The following is a 20,681-nucleotide window of genomic DNA, read 5'->3' on the forward strand; positions in this document are numbered from 1 at the left end:
ACAATTGCCCTATTTACAGTTATTTATGTATTAGTGCATACTCTATAACCTTTAGTTTCTGCTGTCATTCCTATAATTCACATATCGTTGTTCAAACCAGTATTCTATATATCATTGTTAACATATTCTTGTCATTTATTCTTTAAATATACTTGGCATGACCCCTTTCATGCTTTGATGTTGAAACAACTACCCTCCGAAACACACAAAACCCTCCTTTACCTTTACAACATTATATGGTTTTCCGGCGAGATCCCCTCTGCTTGGAAGGAGGCTATTGTAATCCCAATTCTAAAGCAAGGAAAGGATCCTTCCTCTGTATCAAGCTACAGACCCATAGCACTAACAAGTTGCCTCTGCAAAGTATTCGAAAAAATGATTAACTGTCGCCTACTACATATCCTCGAATCTAATAAATTCCTCGACCCATACCAGTGCGGTTTTCGCGAGGGTCGATCCACCAGTGACCATCTCATACGTATCGAGGCACGTATTCGTGAAGCTTTTGTTCATAAGCAGTTTTTTTTTTTTTTAATCAGTATTCTTAGATATGGAGAAAGCTTATGATACTGCGTGGCGGTTTGGGATATTGAGAGACCTCTCACAGTTAGGTATACATGGCAATATGTTTAGTGTTATTGAAAGCTATCTGTCTAATCGCACATTCCGTGTTCGAGTGGGCAATGTCTTGTCACAGAAATTTATACAGGAAACAGGAGTGCCGCAGGGCGGTGTGCTCAGCTGCACGCTCTTTATAGTAAAAATGAATTCTCTTCGTCTACACGTACCGCGTCACATCTTCTATTCAACGTATGTTGACGATGTGCAGATAGGATTCCAATCAAGTTCTCTTGCAATCTGTGAGCGACAGGTCCAGCTTGGTCTTAACAGGGTCTCCAAATGGGCTGATGAGAACGGGTTCAGACTGAACCCACAAAAAAGCACCTGTGTCATTTTCTCTAGAAAAAGAGGCCTGCACCCTGATCCTGAAATTGTGTTGCATGGTGAGCATCTGCCCGTAAACAGGGAACATAAATTCTTAGGCATAATTTTAGACGCGAAACTAACCTTTGTACAGCACATAAAATATCTTAAAGACAAGTGCATGAAAACAATGAATATCTTAAAGGTGCTCTCACGCACAACCTGGGGCAGTGATAGAAAGTGCCTCTTGTACTTGTACAAAAGCCTCATACGCACACGACTAGACTATGGAGCCATAGTTTACCAGTCGGCTACTCCAACTGCTCTAAAGATGCTTGACCCTGTCCACCACTTAGGAATTCGCCTGTCCACAGGCGCCTTTAGAACAAGCCCAGTGGAAAGCCTGTACGTTGAATCGGATGAGTGGTCACTGCATCTGCAGAGAACATATTCGTCTTTCATGTATTTTCTTAGAGTGAACGGAAACAGTCAGCATCCCGCGTATTACACCGTAAACGATTTGTCCAGTTGCCAACTTTTTCGCAACCGGCCCAGAGTGGCACAGCCTTTCTCCATGCGTGTTAGAGACATGGCTGAAGAAACAAGGGTTCCACTGCTTGAATACCACCTTATGTCCCCTGCTATACGGCCCCCGCCGTGGCAGTGGCAACCAATAGACTGTGATACATCTTTCGTAGCTGTCACAAAGCACGCGCCCGTCGCGCATATACGAATGTACTTCCTCGAATTACAGCACAAATACTCCTCTCCTGAATTCTTTACAGACGCATCAAAGTGTAATTTTGGCGTATCTTACGCAGCGGTCGGTCCATCTTTTTCAGATGCCGGTGTTCTGCACCCTAACACAAGTATTTTCACAGCAGAGGCCTACGCGATATTGGCTGCCGTTAAACACATTAATGAATCTAATATCCCAAAGGCAGTTATATACACAGACTCTTTCAGTGTTGTAAATGCTTTGAAAACTGTCAGGAAATATAAAAACCCTGTAATTCTATCTCTTTACACAGCATTATGCACAACCTATCAGTCCAAACAGCATATCGTCGTATGCTGGGTGCCGGGGCACCGAGAGATAGAGGGAAACGTGTTGGCTGACGAGCTAGCCACATCCGTCAACGCGAACGCCTCCAACACTTCCACAACTGTCCCTGTAATGGACCTCAAGCCCTCAATAAGAAAAAAGCTAAGGGCTTTCTGGCAGTGCTTGTGGGACGAACAAACAGAAAATAAACTACATGTTATCAAGCCGTATCTTGGCAACTGGCCGCCGGTATCAAAGAACCGCCACACAGAAGTAACACTTTGCAGACTCAGGATAGGACACACATACAGCACACACGCATACCTCTTGTCCGGTGGCGATCCACCCATGTGTGATAAATGTGGTGAGCCACTTACTGTGCTTCACATCCTGCTGCAATGCACTGAATTAGACGCTAATAGGAAAAAGCATTTTCCTCTACCACACCGTCAACAAATTCCCCTTCATCCTCTTATGATCATAGGTATGGAACCGCTCTTTAAATATCAATCCTTGTTCGCATTTTTAAAAGATGTACACAGTTTTCATGTCATATCACCAGGAAATCCGTAGCACGGCCTCTTAACTGAGGTTTCTGCTGCGACAACTGCACTAAAAGAAAGCACCTGCCTCCCAGCCTTTGGGCTCAAAGGCCTCCCGGAGGCTTAGGTGGTATTTCCACATTTTTGCATTTTAGCTCCACGATCACTGATCACGCGTACTAGATCCATAGACAACTATATGTATCACTATCATAATTTTATATTATATATCATTTTACGCTTTTATGATACGGATTGATTTTAGACCACTTTACAGCCATGTCACATCCCACCATCGCAACTCACAAATCGGCGCTTAACACAACATTATCAGTCATGGCGCTCCTTGGCCATACTTGGCCCTTGCGCCACTAAACAATACACATTCATTCATTCATTTCATGCTTTGATCTCAGATGAGATTGACTGTATTTTCTAAATAGGAAAAGTTGACAGTCACTTTAGCATACACTAAAGAGGATGAAGGCAAAAGCCTGCATGCTCATGAGCCATGCATAAAATTACATTCTAATGCATTGTTACTTCCTATTACTTCCTCCCACCAAGGATCATGGATTTGGTAGATGGATGGAATAACTTTAATGAAAGGTCCTGCGAGCTACGTGGCGCAAGGTCCCACAGAGCGGGCTACTCCTACGTTGAAACCGGGAGTTGTAACTCCCTGGCCGCATGAGTGACCTAATTAATTATGTCTTCATTAACTGTGCTTTAATTAACACCAAAGGTTGTGGGTGCATATCTCACCAATGGTCATGGGCTCATCAATGGTGGCACCATCAATTTTGGTGCCATTGAATTTTGGTCCCGCCTAGATTCGAGGGTTCAACTCCCACCAAAGGTCATGGGTTCAAGTGCCTTAATTAACTATATCATAATTTGATATCTTAATGAGCTTTGTCTTAACACCAAAATTCGTGGGTTAGACTCAGCAATGGTTGTGGGTTTTACTCCCACCAAAGATTGTGGGTTCGAGTGCCTGAATTAAGTTCACCTTAATTAACACCATAGCTCATGGGTTCAACTTGCACCTAATGGTTGTGAGCGCCATCATCAATTTTGGGGCCATAACGCTGGATGGTAAATTTTTCGATAACACTGGACAACGGATTCTTTGACCCATGAGGCACTTCAGCAATGGTTGTGGGTTTTACTCCCACCAAAGATTCTGGGTTCGAGTGCCTGAATGAACTTCACCTTAACACCATAGCTCATGGATTCAACTTGCACCAATGGTCGTGAGTGCCATCGTCAATTTTGGTGCTATAACGCCAGATGGTAAATTTTTCAATAACGCTGGACAATGGATGTTTTGACCCATGAGGCACTTAAGGCTTTTGCCTTAATAAAATTAATTCGACCTCGCACTGCAATCTGCTAACCCCCTATTCATATGGTAGAGTGACTGTCCCAGAAAGACGTTGATCTGTGATTTTATCTCTGGTCCAGGACTAATTTTCCAATATACTTCAGCCAGGATGTGGACCTATAAGAGTCGCACAATGCTTAGAGGAGATGAGTGGGGGTCTGTTGGTTAATAGATCAGTTACTTTGACTTGCAAAATGTAGGCAGAGGTGAAATTGTATGGAGTGTCATCATTAGGAAATGCGCATTTGTAAAGTAGGCATGATTTTCGTCGGACAAAAAGTCAACGGTGTATGATATAGATTTTGTCTTTCAGCAGACTCAACTCATGTGGTAATGAGTATGTACGGGTCTTTAAAATTATTTGGTGTGAAAGACTGATGGAAACAAAATTTTACTTTGGCCAACTAAATTGGTTATACATGAGTGGTGAATATCATTAAAACAATGGTAATAAAGCTGCTGGGCTTGTATTTATCTAATTTTCTTATTAACAGCCTTTTATATAGCATGTAAAAAGACACGGGGACCTGGTGGTTAGCCACTATGACACATATTCCTGACCATGGCCTCCGAGATCGTCAGCATGATCAGGTGCCACCTTATCTCAGAGGTTATGCCAAGACACAGCACTGGTTCTCACCATATTTGGTTATATGTCATTTCCAGCAACTGTAAATGGGCATATCTGTTTTTTTTTTTAGTTTATCAAAAGCATCAGTTTTTGTTAGCTTTTTGTGGTGCATCCACTTGTATTTCAATTGCAATACTTTGCATCAAGGCTGCTCTATGTCTGCATTGTGTGGAACTAGGCTTCTTAAGCAATTCAAAGTTCCATTGCTGTTGGCCTCTAATACAGGACATTGTGGCCAGATACGTGCTTTGTGTTGTGTCTGAGAAACGCTGATGTATCCCACGAGTCTACAGCTGTTACCTTTACTTTCTACAAGTACAGAGAGGTACAGTGCACCTGCTGAAGTGGCTGCAAGATCGGCTGGGCGAATCACCAGAGGGTGCTGCCCACAAGCGGCTCTCCGGAGGGGCGGGCCTCAACGATGGCTCTGATCTGATCGAGTCCATTGAGAAGTTTGCCCTCAAGACGACCCATGCACTGGAACTAAGGTGGGCATTGGGGTTTTTTTTCTTCACCCATGTGTTGGCTATAATCTTCTGGTGCAGTGGGCTGCACTGTTTATTGCCAAATGAATTGCCCAGCTGCTCTACTACACGCGTTGTTGTCGAGTGTGTGGGACATATGCAGATGACATGGGGTGTTTCTTTCTTTTTTTTTTCTTTCTCTGTCTTTCAGCAAGCGATCCCTGCATGATGTCCCCGAGGAGATTTTCAAGATGGCGGCTGAATGCGATGCCAACACGATCGACCTCAGCAAGAACGCCCTTGAATCTGTTCCAAAAGGGTACATTCAGATTCTTTCCATTAGCATGACATATGAAGGCGGGGTCATAGCATTAAATGAAAGTAATTGAGTTTCATTTGGTGGCTGACTTTGATTGAATATTATCCACACATTACTATAGTGGGCAAAATATCAAAGTAAACTGAAACTTTGAACACAACATTTTCATTTTTAAGTTGGTTGGGAATTTCAGCTGAACGATTTTGTGTTGTTATAATGTGAAGAAAAAAAAAAGGAAAGTTAGATGTTTTTATGTAAGTAGTGATGTTAGTGTATAAAGCTTGGTATAGCTGTGTTAAACATGATGAATTATTGAGGGTTGATTCGTTTCTGTAAAGTCAGCTAATAAATACATGCAGTATTATTCAGGTCATAGGTAAATTTAGAACTTCACCATTTCTTTGTTCTTTTTTATTTGCAAATACCTGTTGTTTATTCATGTTCCCAGACTTGAAGCTGCCTGTCCTGTCATGACAGAGCTGAACCTGAGTTTTAACAAGATAACAGCGCTGCCGGGCTTTTTGTGCCTCGCTACGCGGCTTACATTCCTGGATTTGAGGTAAGTAAACTTTTTTTTTTAAATGTCGTTAAGTATGCTTTATAGTCGCGTTAAACTACTTAGTGAGAAAGTAGTTTAATTTAACTAATCTGCAGTCACCTTAATGAAAACTTCTTTTCGTGAATTTTTTTAGTCCCAATGACTATTTTATTGACATTCTGGTGATGTAAATAATCAGTAAAGTGCCCTGGTTAAAATTCCTTAAGGGACTCTGGCTAAGTTCAATGCCTCACCTCCATTTCAAATCCCCAAGGGAGATACTATATCGTATATTCTGGTGTACTATAAGAGTCATACTTTCACAAACTTTTAGGAAAAATTAATACACAAGAGAATTTTAAGCTAGTCATCATCATCACTTAGCAACTGTATTGCAACAGTGAAGCGTCTTGGGCCTCAACATGGCGACCTTGTCCTAGAAAAATTGCCAGTATTGCCTGATTGGCAAAGCATGGACAGTGACATCAAAGTTTAGGGTTATGCTTGAACTGCTCTGACAGTGTCATAGCAGGCGCCGCATGTTTGCTTAAAGGTTGGCCACAGGCAAAATTTTTTCCACAGCACATAGGCTTAACCAGTGCTGCTTTGCCAGGTGTTGGCGACAATAGTTATGGTTTGGTGCCGAGTCAATGCAGATCTATTCGCTGTAGCCATAGGGCTTTCGGAAAGCTGGTAAACCTCCTATACAACGAAAGTGAAAACCTGGGAACAGCTCGAATCATGCCAACTTCACGGATCCCGTTTTAGTTACATTTCTGACAGCTGATGCGTACGTAATTTCGATTGGAATTACACACTGGCTCAATAGTGAATGTGGTGGTGTTCTGCAGAACTGCATGGTCTAGCAGTTCTGAAAGATCTCTCCGAGTCCATAAGTGAATTCTTCATCTTTGGCTTTATTTGGCTATGAGCAATGTCAGTTGCAATGTGACTTGCCCACCAAAACTGTCTGTGGTACACATCTTCAAATTTATATTCCTGTGTTCTGAATACCTAAAAAATTCTGAATACTGAAATTCAAACTGAATTGAATACTGAAGAGCATAATATTCAACTGAATTTTCAAAAATATTCAATATTTGTGCAGGCCTACTCAATCTTTTACATGAAAGAAAAATTTGTCATCTGCCTGGTTATGCATTTGAATGGTTTGGCTCCATGCATGATAACATGGTAGCAAAAATAGTTATAGACCACAATAGATCAATTTATTACACACTACTAGGATCGATACCTTGTTTTGTCTCCCAGAAATTGCATAGTTTCGTATTTATTGCAACCATGTCTACAGTCGAACATGTCTCTGGACAGCCAAGGCCACAGGTTCAGTATTTAGAGCGCTGCTCTTAGGTGGGCGTTCCCGCGGCGAGCGTTGGCGTTGGCATTCTCGGCGTAACCGAGTGATCAAGCACAGTGAAGGATGAAAGAGCGAACGTGAAGCGCAGCGGGCGATGAAAGACGGCGATAGTGATGAGAGTGCGAGAAGGAAAGCGGAGGAGGAGGGTGCAGCGGGACCATGAGGTGGAAAGCAAAGGAGGCGGACATGGCAAAAGTGTGAGAACATAGGCATAGTACCGCACAAGACGGGCTCTGTGGCAATGATGGCTGTGAGACGACGCCAGAGTATCACTCATTTCTATTCACTGATGACGCCGTCAGTACGATATATGGAAACAAAGTACTGCATGAGCGGAAGTCTGTCTGTGGTGGCTGCTATGAATCGTGCCCACGCGTCACCCATTCGCTGCCTCTTGTGATCTCCCGATTAGCGGGGCAGCCGTGCCGTACTTTGCTCCATTTGCGATGTGCCACATGAGACAGGTTGTCTGTGCCAGTGAATATATTGCAAAATGACAACATGTGTAGAACTCAAATTTCGCATTAGGGAGTATCATAATTGTTGGTGAATGGTTTTTTTTCAGGAATCACGAGAGTGTAACTTGGGTATGTTAAAAGATTAAAGTGTTTACTGTTGATGAGAGGTATGTGGAAGCTTGTTGCTGGCCCTGTTTCATGCCTTATTCATCATTTTTTAGGAACAACCAGCTAAGTGACCTTCCTGGGGAGATGTCGGTCCTCTCCCATGTAAGGGAGGTCAACCTGTCATTCAACAGGTGAGCCCCAATTGCATATGGAATATAGTTACTGCATTCACACATCCACATCACCTTGTGAAATTGTTTTTTTAAGAAATAGAATAGGTAATCTGCCGACCAAAAAGGATAGGTTATTAAAAAGGTTCTAATTACCTCCTGTAGTTTTATTTTCTGTGAACAAGGCTTTCGTACAAAAGCCAAAACATCTTTAAGAGCTTTTTTTAACCTCTCCTTTTCACTCAATGTTTTGAGTATTTCATCCATTCGACATGCCTCCTCTTGACCAAACGAGATATCATTAAACAATTGGTATCACGAAGTTGTTTGATTGCTGCACTTAAAAAGCAAAGCTCACTAGCCCATAACTTTTACTGTTTGACTATGCTGCTATCTAGTGCCATTATTTCCAAATAAATTTTTACACTGAATGAAAGCATGTTTGCTTGTAGCCATGTTTTATGGCAACTCCGTCTGCATGCTTACCTATCCATATATTTGTATGTGTTACAGTCAAGCCTCTGTATAACGAAGTCGCATCCAACACGAAGATACCTTTGTTACAGCTGGAACAAGATTTCTCAAAAGTCTCGTTTTCGAAACGTTCGCTTGCGTTTGCGCGAGTTGCCAGCACTATGCTTTCGTCAGAAGTCATTAGTGTGACGAGGCAGAAGTGCCAATTCAACACTGCCTACTCTGTGATGCAAGAGGCAAAGCGAACATTCAGAAAGTGAGATGCTTGCACGATGTTGCCCCTAACGTTCACTATAAGCATATACCTTATATGCTTGTACAGTAAAAGCTCGTTAATTCGAACCGCAAGGGGAAGCCGCTTGAGTTCGAGTTAACGAAAGTTCGAACTAACGAAAGTGAAGGAAAGCAACAGTACACTGCGATTTGGAAGCAGTAGGGCATGTCAGAAAGTGATGGCGTTTGCTGCGGGCACACGCCATCTTCAAGTCAAAGCTCTGGGTCCGACTGTGCCCCACCACCGATGTGCACCGAAACGAACGTTAGCCGAGGCTTAACACCATCACAATGAATCGCGATGGCCGATACCTCCTAATCTGAAAACAGAGGTGCACAACCGATGAAGACTGCCAAGACAAAGACGCTGAACATGTGAAGATGGCGAAGGCCCTGATTCGTTGGTTCTTGATTGCAAGCGCAGCTGCGACGTACTTGATTCGCTGTGTTTTGGCGCTTGCCGCGCCGTCTCCGCACAACATTAGCAGCTGTACAAGATTTGTAAAGCCTCCGAGATTCGCAACCGGCAAGAAGTCTCGGAGGTTACGTAGAACGGAGAGGCGGCAGCCGCCGCTGGCTTCTGGCTGACCCCGCACAGGTTAGATTTTTTTCTGATTTGGCCTTCTCTCGCCGTTCTCTCAGTTTCGGAGGCAGTACAGCCTTGTGTGTAGGCAGTAGGCGTGTTTCTCTGGCCGTGTGCCAGGCGAGCGTAGTTCGAATTATCCGGAATCTTCTCGCGTTCGAATTAACGGACTGTTTTATATATAGACTTCTGTGGAGCTTGGCCGGACCAAATCGTACAGTTCGAATTATCCATAAATTCGAATTATTGAAGTTCGAATTAACGAGCTTTCACTGTATAAGGCCACGTATAACATCACTTACAATATTCAAAGCACATATGCAAAAAAAAAAGAATGTCATCGCCAAATTTTTGTCTTAGTTCTTCGTTGCCAGATCTTCTTATGCTGCCAAAATTCTTAGGCTGCCCGCTGGCAGCCTGTTTCCTGAACTCTTTGGTGTATGCAACTGCTCAGAGCTTGAAAGGGTTAGAACACCAGCTCGTTGGTACGGATTCATAGAAGAAAATGGCGCTAAAAACACGGACATGAAAGGGAGAAGACAGGACGAGCGCTGGCTGCCAATAATTTGTTTTATTATGTGTGTGTGCCAAAAGTTAGAGAACGCCACTCTGACAAGTCCTGCAGTAAGAACCACTCTTCCCGTTTGGCGCAGTGCAACAAACAAGCTGTTTATGAGATCCCCACTACGTATGGCAGAATGTATACAGTTAAACCTCGATGTAATGAAGTCGGTAAAATCGGCAATTTGCTTCATTATATCAAAATTTTGTTCTATTGAAATTCGACCTATTACGCAAATAAGTACTGTTGCCGATCGATTTTCCTTACATGGAAAGGGGCCGCAGAATTACCCAAATTATCGGGCAACCGAAAAAAGCCAATTTGAATGATAAAACAATTCATTTTGATGAATGTAGGAGATGATACGGTTTCATGCCACATCAATGATATCTTCACATTGGTGGTACGAATTAAGCGAAGCCATCCACGCTGTCGCGTGCAGTCCACCCCCACAGCTGATAGCGTCGCCCGCACTGGGACGACGCTATCATGAAAACCGCTGGCAGCGGGCAGCGAATGCTTTGTCTGCCTCTCACCCCAACAGGTCACTGAAACTCGAGATTACGCAACCTCTCACACTAGACACGTAGGAAGACAGCTTACATGATGCCACGCCATCTCGGCATGCCCAGTCTTTGCACACGCAGCAGGTTACCTCTAAAGCAGGATGCGTGACTGTGTTATGCACCCAGCCGCGCTTACAGCCATGCGCAGTCACAGCCGAGACGCGCACCAGAAATCAAGACACGCGCCAACTTACCACCCACTCCGCCCCTCTCCCTCGCGCACGGTTGAACGCGTTACCGCGAGCTCGCTCCCCTCCCCCTTTTCCCTTTCCTTGCACAGGAAGGTGGCACTCTTGAAGCCTCCCATCTTTCTTGCCTCACCCTCGCACACTTTAACTCGCACCTAAAGCAAATAGTGCGCGGTTGCGATAGGATCTTATCGCATGTGGACTTTGTATGGAGTATGATGAGGCGGTACTTCGGCGGTAACACTAACACATCTTAATGGTCGATGACGTCGGACGTGATGGTCAGAATGTGCTGAGAGCCTGGAGGGAGCTCGGTATCTTCTGCAGCAAGCAGACGAAGTGGCTGGTACTGTTCATCTTCAAGCAAATAATCGGTGTCGGTCATATGTACGACTCGTTGCCCACAACATATAGCCGCAGAAACAGAGGCAAGGAAATCCCATCCTAAAATGAGCTGGTGGGAGCATGGCGACAGCACAGCAAAATATGTGGTGTATAATGCCGTCGATCATTACACGCACTGTACAAAACATGGGAGGGCGGATAGAGTCCCCTAGAGCTGCAACCAGCAGTGGTCCATTGTAAGTTGTTGTACCTTTTCTGAGACGCTTACACAAATCAGCATGTATAACAGATAAAGTGGCACCAGTGTCCACCAAAGCTTCAACTTGCACATCCTTAACGAACACAGACATGATATTACAAGGGCGTGCTAGAGAAATTGTAGTCCTGTCGGTAAATGCAGTTTTTCCTCCGAAAATTGCATTACATAGTTTTCCGGGCAACGGTCAGAGATGAACACGGCAGGCCGGAGCGGTGACGAGGAGCAGTGGAAAGGCGAAGGTGAGCGGCGTCTGGTGCTGCTGTAACCATTCAGTGTAGCGGTTGTTGCGGGCAGAGATGTGGAATGGCGTGGAGGGGACGTGTAATGCCAGTTTTGAGAAAGTACCCCAGCAGAATACGCATCGCTTTCACTCGTGTCGTACCCGCGATGCTCATCTTGTTGGCGCTTGCGGCAAAAACGTGATATGTGGCTGCAATAACCAAAGTAATAGCATATAGGGCGAGAAGGTACTACCCGCTCGATGCGATGGGAGATAGTGCGGTCAGATGGGGCTATGAAGGCTCAAGTGGTATTGAGGGGACATTGGCCGGAGGAGCGTCACTAAACGGTGCGTATGTATGTAGAGACAACGTTGAACGGACGCCGGTTGGAGGCACGGTAGCAACCTGGGCGTTTGTTGGCAGGGGGCGAGGAGCAGGAGGGTCAACATGCGCAGAGCAAGTGATGGACGCGAGCTCCTCCTTGATGACGTCGCGCAACGCTGCACCAGAAGGCTGACAAGGAAGGACCAACGGAGATGAAAAGCCAAGGGATTGAAGTTACTCGCAAATAATCGCCCGAATCATTACACGCAGGTCAGGGTCAGCCATAGAACGGTGTTCACAGTCCGGCTGTATGCATACGGACTCGAGCTCGTCAAGGCACTGGCATGTCAAGATGACGTCAGCAACTGTAGCCTGGTTCCTCACGGCTAGCGCGTTGAAGGCCATAGTCCCAATGCCTTTAAGAATATGACCCACCCTGTCCGACTCAGCCATAGCATCAATGACACAGCAACATAGTGCAGGCACATCCTCGAATTACGATGTGTAGGACTCACCAGAGTGTTGTTTGCGAGCATCCAGAGTTTTCTTCGCAAGGGCGGAGCGAAGCGTCGGCGTTCCAAATATTTGTCGAAGCTGCCGCTTAAAGGTGGTCCAATCGAAGAAATCAATCTCATGGTTGAAAAACCAGGTCTTCACCACACCCGTGAGATAGAACAAGACATGGTGGAGCTTGAGTAGGTCATCCCACCGATTAGCAGAGCTTACGCGCTTGTAATCATCCAACCAGTCCTCAATATCTTCACTGCGGAGACCAGCGGACAGGTGAGGATCACACTGGTAGCCACTGATGATCAGAGAAGGTGCGGCTTGCGATGTTGAGATGGTTACAGTAGAAGTGCCAAGTTACTCGTACTGCGACATGCTGGCACACTGTCGGCACAACAGCGACCTGAACGAAGCTCCGGGGAGTTTGCCAGGCGTGCAGAGGAGGGGGGGCCAAGAAGCTCCTCCACCACTTGTGATGTCACAGTTAAAGGGACACTAAAGTGAAAAATGATTTCTTCAGCATCAGTAAATTACCGTTCTACAACACCAAAAACACCACTCTTACAACAATAAGACGTTTGGTAAGCCAGAAAAAGCGCAAGACCGAAATACGGGTGTTCCTGCACCTGGGGGCTGTGACGTCTTGGATTTTGATGGCATCTTCTAGGGCCTACTAATTATATGTAACAGTACAGATTAACTACATTGTGTTCTAAAGGAACCAAATAATAAACATGGCAAGTTTCGGGAACCTTTATTCAGCCAACGCGTCCCAAATGTGAAAACATACTTTGGAGTCCCTGACATCATGCTGATGTACCGGCGCTGGGGTTTCGGCACAATATTCAAATACTGATACTTAGACCTTTATTTTCTGATGTAATAATCAAACTATTTTTTTTTAAATGACTGCCTACAGGGTTCTCAAGCAATGCTTTATTAGTCTAAACTGATTTATTGTTTCGCTTTAATGTCCCTTTTAGGGTCGATCTTTATTGAGCCTGAGAGATGCGGCGAAGGACCCTCGGCCCAGTCCACTATGATGAAGCAACTACCCGCTCGTTGAAGAAGAGGAGCACACACATGATGATGATAATGTACAGATGATTAAGAAGTGCACAATAAATGCCCACAATATTTACAGTTGAACCCACCTAATATTAAGGTGCCGCAAAAATTCCATTGTTATAACCGATAATTGTTATAATCGGGTTGCACAAAAAAATCAAAATAGGGGGATGGCGGAGCTGTTGTGAGAAAACTATAATGGCAGGGAGGCCAGTGCCCCCTCCCACCACCTTCCTTCATCCGGCTGCTGATTGTGTTCACTCTAACTGCTTCCTGGGGACTCCGATCGCATGTGACAAGCCGCGGCTGTCGGCTTTAAAGAATGGCACTGCTATAACATCTGCAAAGAGGGGTCACGGGTAGCAAGTGATATGCAAGCACTGCGGAGGCATCGCATTGGTGGACCCAAAGGGGGCCTTTTAAAGATGCGAGAAGGCTGCTGCGGCAGCCTATCAGCTTGAGAAATCCAGAAGAAACTCTGAGGCAAGATTGCCACAAGCATCTCGCCACATACTTCTCACTGGCTTGCACGAGAAAACCCTGTGTCCATCAGCCTTGCATGCTTTACACGAAGCTTGCTGACATCCTTCTCCAAGGCATCCAGGTGCTCCACGTAGTGCAGCAGAAGGTTCCTCCCGAAAACGAAGCCCCTGAGGGACAGAATCATCTGCCGGGCCTACTGTGAGGACAACATTGAGGCAGTCTGCCCTCTGATGCAAGAAAGTTCACGATGATTGCCTCATCAGTTAGAAGCACTTTGTTTCCAAATCTCTAGCCGTGCGCTTTCTTTTCACCGGCAAGGTCATGTATTGCCAATGATCAGCGGGCAGGTCAGCCATCTTCCGTTTCGGCGGCGAGAAACTGCATGGCCAGGAATGATTTCAAAGCAAACAGTGAAGACGGACGCGAGCAGTTAAGCTGTTTACAGAACTGCACTTTAGCAGGGAAGAAGTTTGGGCGTGTTGGTGGGATACATACAGACTGGGATACATAGCGCAAAAAATGACACAGGGACAATCGGGAACACAGGACGAGCGCTATGTTCGTCCTGTGTTCCTGATTGTCCCTGTGTCATTTTTTGCGCTATGTATCCCAGTCTGTACAGAACTGCACTGAATGAGGAGCCAGCTAGCAATATGCGAGCAATGCAGTTGGCTCGGTTCATGTGTGTTTCGGAGGGTTGGGTGGCATAGAGCTGTGGGTGCAGCCGAGCTGTGCGCACAGCCCATTCGCGTTTGGAGGGGTAGAAGGGCGATAGGAGAGAGACGCGCAGAGATGGCTGAAAAATGAGCGTGCGGCACTGTTGGAGCAGCGGCCCATCGTGCAGCAGCTCAAACTTCTTGTTTTTTTTTTCTTTTCAAGAATTTCGCATTTCACTGCCTTTCAGATCAGACACCCAGCAGCCAAACTTCATTGCCATAACCGATTGCGGCATTGGGGCATTGTAGTAAGCGGGTTATTTCACCATAGAAAACATACAAAAGTTGATGGGGCAGCAGCTTCTCATTTTTATAACCGATATATTGTTAAAACAGGTGTCCTTGTAAGTTGGTTCGACTGTATCACCGTTCATTCCGGACACACTTCCGGATACATGCTCGCATACATTTGAAAACCTGCAAACTAGACTCTTTCAATATGGAATCAGTGGCAACATTCAAGAAATTTATAATACACTATGTGGTGCCTTGCGCTGGGTGAGAAATGAATAACAGGGACAAATCTGGTGACAAACAGTCCCCATCAAAAATGGAAAACAATGGATATATGCGTGATATTTTCATTAGATGCTCATATTCGCAAGAAACATTATAGTTGTACTTTACTATATACAGTAATTTGTTATGTTTATGTTCTTTCCCTCACAGTGCGAGTGTATTGATATAATGAACAAATTCTTTAAATGAATAAGCCCTGTAAATTTTGCTGTATCTTGCTTGTGTCTTCAGGAACATAAAAGCAGTTATGGCTAAAGCGCAGCTGCGGTAGATTTGCCACTGAAGCTACACTTAATGTGCTCACATCACCCTCTGCAAGAGAACAGTCAACACCACTATGCGTTTCTTGTGTCCTTTAGAAAGCCCTGTTTGCATGGACACAATGTGGCCTTCATAATAAATTGATAAGGGTGCTTTTGAGTCCTCAAAAAGTAAATAATATAAGAATATGAAATTGGAGATGTTCAGGTTTATACTTCCTTGAAAGAGTGCAGAAAGAATTGGGAGGACTCCTTTTATTCCTAATGCATGCGTCTGTTTTGGCCTCTAAGTTCGTACATAAAGGCATGTTACATTACAGAGTTAAATTACAATAAGCTGATCTCATTTGTGCATTGTTTGCGGGAAAACAAGTGAATATGTTCAACTAGTGTGCCACAGTCTCATAATTGGCTTGGGCTAGTTTAGTAATCATTAATAATTTTTTAAAAGTTTGGCTTGCTGTTTTAATCCTGTGTGCAATGTAACAGAACACCGCATAGTATAAGGGTTTGTTATAAATTGTAATGCCCTGCAGGTTCTCACGCCTTCCTGAAGTTTTGACCAGCTGGGAGTCATTGGAGATATTGTTTGCATCGGACAACAAAATTGAGGAGCTGGACATGACGCAGCTGCAGAAGTTGAAGCAGATTGCCGTGCTTGATCTCAGAAACAACAGCATCCTGCAGGTTCCACCCGAACTAGGCAACATGCGGCAGCTTCGGTGAGCTCTGGCTTTCTTGTCCATTTCTTTGCAAGTCATCAATATGGCGGCATTTTATGTTACGACAAAAGTTTGTTGCTATCTGCATCTGGATTCTTAGCAGTGGGCTAGTTGGCAAAAGTGCATAGGTAAGATATACTACAGATGATACAGCAAGCATTCTCTGCCTTGAATGACACATTTGAACGTAATAATTAAGAGGCAGAAGAATTTGCTTGGTTAATTTTACGGCAATCTTTGTCTAATTCATTGGCCATTCTTAGAATTTAATTTTAGAACTCTCATGTAATGTCGGAACGCCTTTGAAATCAAATTCCTGGAATATCAGATGCTGCTGTTTGTTACTGTGACCTTATATTGGATAGACATTTCAATAGATCCTGTTTTTTGTTATGATCAAGGCTATAAAAATAAGTGTTTGTACCCCACTGGATGTACAGAAACGTCACTTCAGGAAATTCTGTTTTTGTGAAGGGATCCTAATAGCAAAATACCGTTCTATAACACCGAAAATGCCACTCTTACCCATGATAGAAAGCTCCGTAAGGCAGATCGCGACCCCATTTTAATGTTTTCCCACCTGCTTGTTGTAAAGTCATGCATTTTGATGGCACCTGCTTGGGTCTAATTAGTTGTTTAACACGATAGTTTTAAGGGGTCTGTGTTGCAGAAAATTCAATGTTGGCATTGGCAGCATTGTCCGTTAAAAAACCGAACCATGCATCCAAAACCATGCAGGCTCTCCGCGTGGCGCATAGGTGTTACTGGACTAATTGAATTTCTCAAAGTAAAATGTGTCAGAAAATTCGTAAAGCATGACTTACACACAACCTACAGACATGATAGCATCAGATTGTAATTTGAATATACGAGGAAACATAATTCTGTTACATAGAAACTCAAACACAAACCCCATTTCCAGCTGCTGTTTCAGGTCTGTCTTAGTAAGAGTGGCATGCCCCGCTTGGTTCCTTGCAACACCATCTATATGGCGCTCGCTTCCATGTATCCAGGGCAGCAGCGGTGCCTGCCTTAGAGGGAAAGAAAAGAAAATAGCCAGAAAGCTTGCCTTCATGCATAGCATTCGCCGCCTTCAATTCCGGGAAAACTTTACGGTTACATAAGCTGCAGTTGCCGGGAAGCGTGAGAAGCAGTCAGGGATCTTTCAATGCTATCGCGTTCAACTCTTAAAGGCGGACAGTTGGTCCTCCAAATTTTTATCCGTAAGGACCAACTGCATCATATAATAAAAGAGCCAAAGACAGAACTTATCAAGCTTCAAAATGTTTGCTGGGCATGTGCCACTTAGATAATGCTTTGAAGTTTGTGATGTGACACTGACAAATTGGCATAGGGGCACAAAACTCAGAAAATTGAAATATTGCCTTTCATTTTCTCTATGACTAAGCAACCGATCAGTGCAGAATCAGTAAAATTTTAATTTTGAAAGAAATCTTTATCAGTGTAAATTCGCGTTTTTTTTACATCTCTTTAAATATGTTGTGATGGGAGGACTTAGTCCCAAATTTTTGTTAAGAAAAGGTAATACAGTCGACTTCCATTAATTCGACCCTGACGGGACTGACGAAATTGGTCAAGCTATCTGGCGGGTTGAATTAAGCAAGATGCTGTAAAAATGCCCGAACACGCCGCTGATTCATTTGGCACTATTTTCGCGATTTTAACACACCCCCGAATCAAATGCGCACCCACTATTGATGTGTCTAAAGTAGAGAAGTAACATAGAAATGCCGTTAAAGCTCCTAAACAAAGTAAAAAATCTAACACACACCTGAGTTCTTAGCAAGGAAAAATGGGCAAGAATCTAATATGTGTTGGCCAGTTTTCTAAAGTCAGTTTAGCCGCAATACGTGTGTTGTGCGGTAAAGCATACGACTGTCGTGAAGGCTGTATTTGCATCGTGCCTGAATGCATCACGCAAACAATTTTCGGCCTTATTGTCCTGAAAAAAAAAATGAAAGAAAAAAGATGTATGTTAGAAGTGGGTAAATATCGTAATCAGACATTGTGAGCTGCGATTATTGCTTGAAAATCTTTCTAAGGCTTGCCCAAGATAGTTGATTTTGATAGGAGATGACGTGCATTCAATGCATTCACTATCCCATAAGTTCTGCTGAGTCGGATGCTGCCATTAAAGGGGTTGTTGGTGAGGTCACCGTACGGGTCAGGTGCATGCGCGCTGTCTGATCAAAGTTGAATTATCCACTGAAGGCCAATTTTGGGATTGAATTAACGAAACATTGGGCCTAGAGAAATGCATGGGTGCCGGCTGGAACCTTTGATTGGGATCAGATTAACTGAAGAAATTGAATTCAGGAGAGTCATATTAACAGAAGTGTACGTTAGTTTAACCTCTTCCTTTCTTCTGACCTCTTTCATTCTGTTTACGTTTTTTGTACTAACATTAGCAGTATTGCTTTGGAAAGAAAATACTGCTTAATGACACCATTTGTCTAGTGCTTTTTTTGTCTTGTCAAAATTTTATGCTGTAGTGACTCGTTCTCATAGACCAGGATCTCTATAAGACATTAATATTTCTATCACTCAGTCATATAGCTAACCTCAGCTTTGCTGTTGCATTTGTGTAGTGCTTACCATAGTTAGTCCTTTCGATGGCCTGTAATGAGCTACAGAAAATATTTTTCAGAACAAATCATGCACCGAATAACCAAAGTAGAGGTCACTGTGCACACGATTTTTGATGTCATTAATTTCTCTCAAATTCATTAGTTTAATAAGTTTTAAGTACAGTTTCTTGAAAGCTCACATTTTAAACATCACTGCACTTGCAGCAATTGCCTAAAATAGAAAGCTTAGAGTAATCGCTAAATGGAGCCCTTGTCTTACATGTAGTTCTTAAAAGCGCACTGAAGTTTCAAACATGATAACAGAACTTAACTTTGTTTTTTACATTATTGACATTTATTAGAGTTGCAGTGCAGTGCTGGGCGATTTTAATTTGTCATCTGGTCAGCTCTGATTGGCTCAAAATGTGAACGTGGCCGAATTTAATGCCATGGCGAAATTTGATGGGGGCCCAGGATAGCACCCCTTGGCATTTCGAAATTGTGCCGTGTTTGCACATTGAGCCAATTAGAGAACGTCGACTGGCCTTTGAGTCAATGAGGACTGACAAGACTGCTAATTTGATAGTATTTGTCATAATGATAATGTTATGACGATATTTGTTATAAGCGTATATTCACTGCACACTGATATCGGAGAACGACATTTGAAGTTCACTTTATCATATACAGTAATTCACTATCAGTCAAAGCTTGATATATTATAACCAGTTATTAGGTATAAGAAAGTCAATAGAAAATCTTCCTCGTTAACATCAGCATGGTAATAAATGTGCATTTATTATGAATACTGAATCCAACTAAGGTTTTTCTTTTTGTGTGTCCTTGGCAACTTAGTTATAATGAGGTTCGTTATAAAGAGCTTCAACTGCAGCACAATTTCATGGTGTTCAGAATAGGGCGCCCCACTTCCCTAACTCTGGACATCCTGTTTGGGATAATCCCTTTTGGGGATTATATCACTTTTGTTAGATTTTGAATGACTATAGCAAGAGACATTTCGCATCTGTGCTTGATAGCGATCTTGCCACTGTGCTGACTGTGCCGAGACAACAGGTGTGGCATTGCGCCAGGAACACTGTCACTCGTGGATGCCAATGCATTAGGAATTCGTCATGTAAGGTCTCATAAAGGTTAAGTTAGTTCTGAAATTGATAGCCTAATACCCCCGCAGAAGCCGAGAAAGTCGTCCTGAAGCACCATCGTGTCACTGATCTACTGACTTTCTCACTTTCTGCAGAAATCTACAGCTGGAAGGGAACCCATTCCGTAATCCACGGCCCGCCATTCTTTCCAAGGGCACCCCAGCACTGCTGGAATTCCTCAGAGACCGTATCCCTCGATGAACAGCTCACCCTTTTCCCCAGAGATGTGCTATATTTCACATATTTATGATCTTTTTGCACCTTGTCACTTTGAAAGTTTTGCCTCTTCCCTGTGCCATGCTGCCAGAAATTGTCATGTTTTTTTGTTCTCGCTCACAGCAAACTTTCTTTGCTACACTTGGCTCTCGATGTAATGAGGACATTGTAATGAGGAAAAATTTTGTTCCTTATATCCAATATTTGTTTACAGTCAACAACGAATTTTGTGGACACCCAATTTTTCAGACATGCCGGGTAATCTGGATGCCTTTGTGGCTCTGCCATGTACCCCATAGAGTCAATGTATAAGAACGTCTGAAATTTTGGATGCAAAACACCTTCGCCTTCCAATTTTCTGGACTTATTGCCATGACTGCAGGTTCGAAATGGCCTAATCGAAGCCACCACCACCTCCATTTTCGTTATATCACTGCATAAAACCGGCGCTCTCGCACGCAGATTCACTGGCAGCCGTAGCCATCACCATGCCGCTGTTAGCAATGGCATCAACTCTGCCCTTGTAATCCTCACCAGTAGCTTGGAAGCTCGGAATGCACAGTGTTTTAAAAAATGCAGTTTCTGAAAGTCAGCTTTGCCTCATTACATCATTGTTACACGGTTGAGCATATGCGATGTATTGCGGTGAAGCATACCGAGAGTGAGACGGGGCAAATTGT

The 20,681-nt window shown here is 43.7% G+C and overlaps 1 protein-coding gene across 1 annotated transcript in view; it reads left to right on the forward strand.

Moving 5' to 3' along the window:
• LOC135916209 (leucine-rich repeat-containing protein 40-like) overlaps positions 1–20,263 on the forward strand; it is a 32,959-nt gene extending 12,696 nt beyond the window's left edge. The window contains exons 8-13 of the mRNA XM_065449495.1: positions 4,851–5,017; positions 5,205–5,312; positions 5,761–5,871; positions 7,908–7,985; positions 15,849–16,034; positions 19,881–20,263. Of these exons, the coding sequence (XP_065305567.1) occupies positions 4,851–5,017; positions 5,205–5,312; positions 5,761–5,871; positions 7,908–7,985; positions 15,849–16,034; positions 19,881–19,986 (756 nt within the window). The 3' untranslated portion in view covers positions 19,987–20,263. The remainder of the gene's footprint in view (positions 1–4,850; positions 5,018–5,204; positions 5,313–5,760; positions 5,872–7,907; positions 7,986–15,848; positions 16,035–19,880) is intronic.
• Positions 20,264–20,681: the final 418 nt, after the last annotated feature.

This window comes from Dermacentor albipictus, chromosome 9 (assembly GCF_038994185.2).
Source record: "Dermacentor albipictus isolate Rhodes 1998 colony chromosome 9, USDA_Dalb.pri_finalv2, whole genome shotgun sequence".
Taxonomy (NCBI): domain Eukaryota; kingdom Metazoa; phylum Arthropoda; class Arachnida; order Ixodida; family Ixodidae; genus Dermacentor; species Dermacentor albipictus.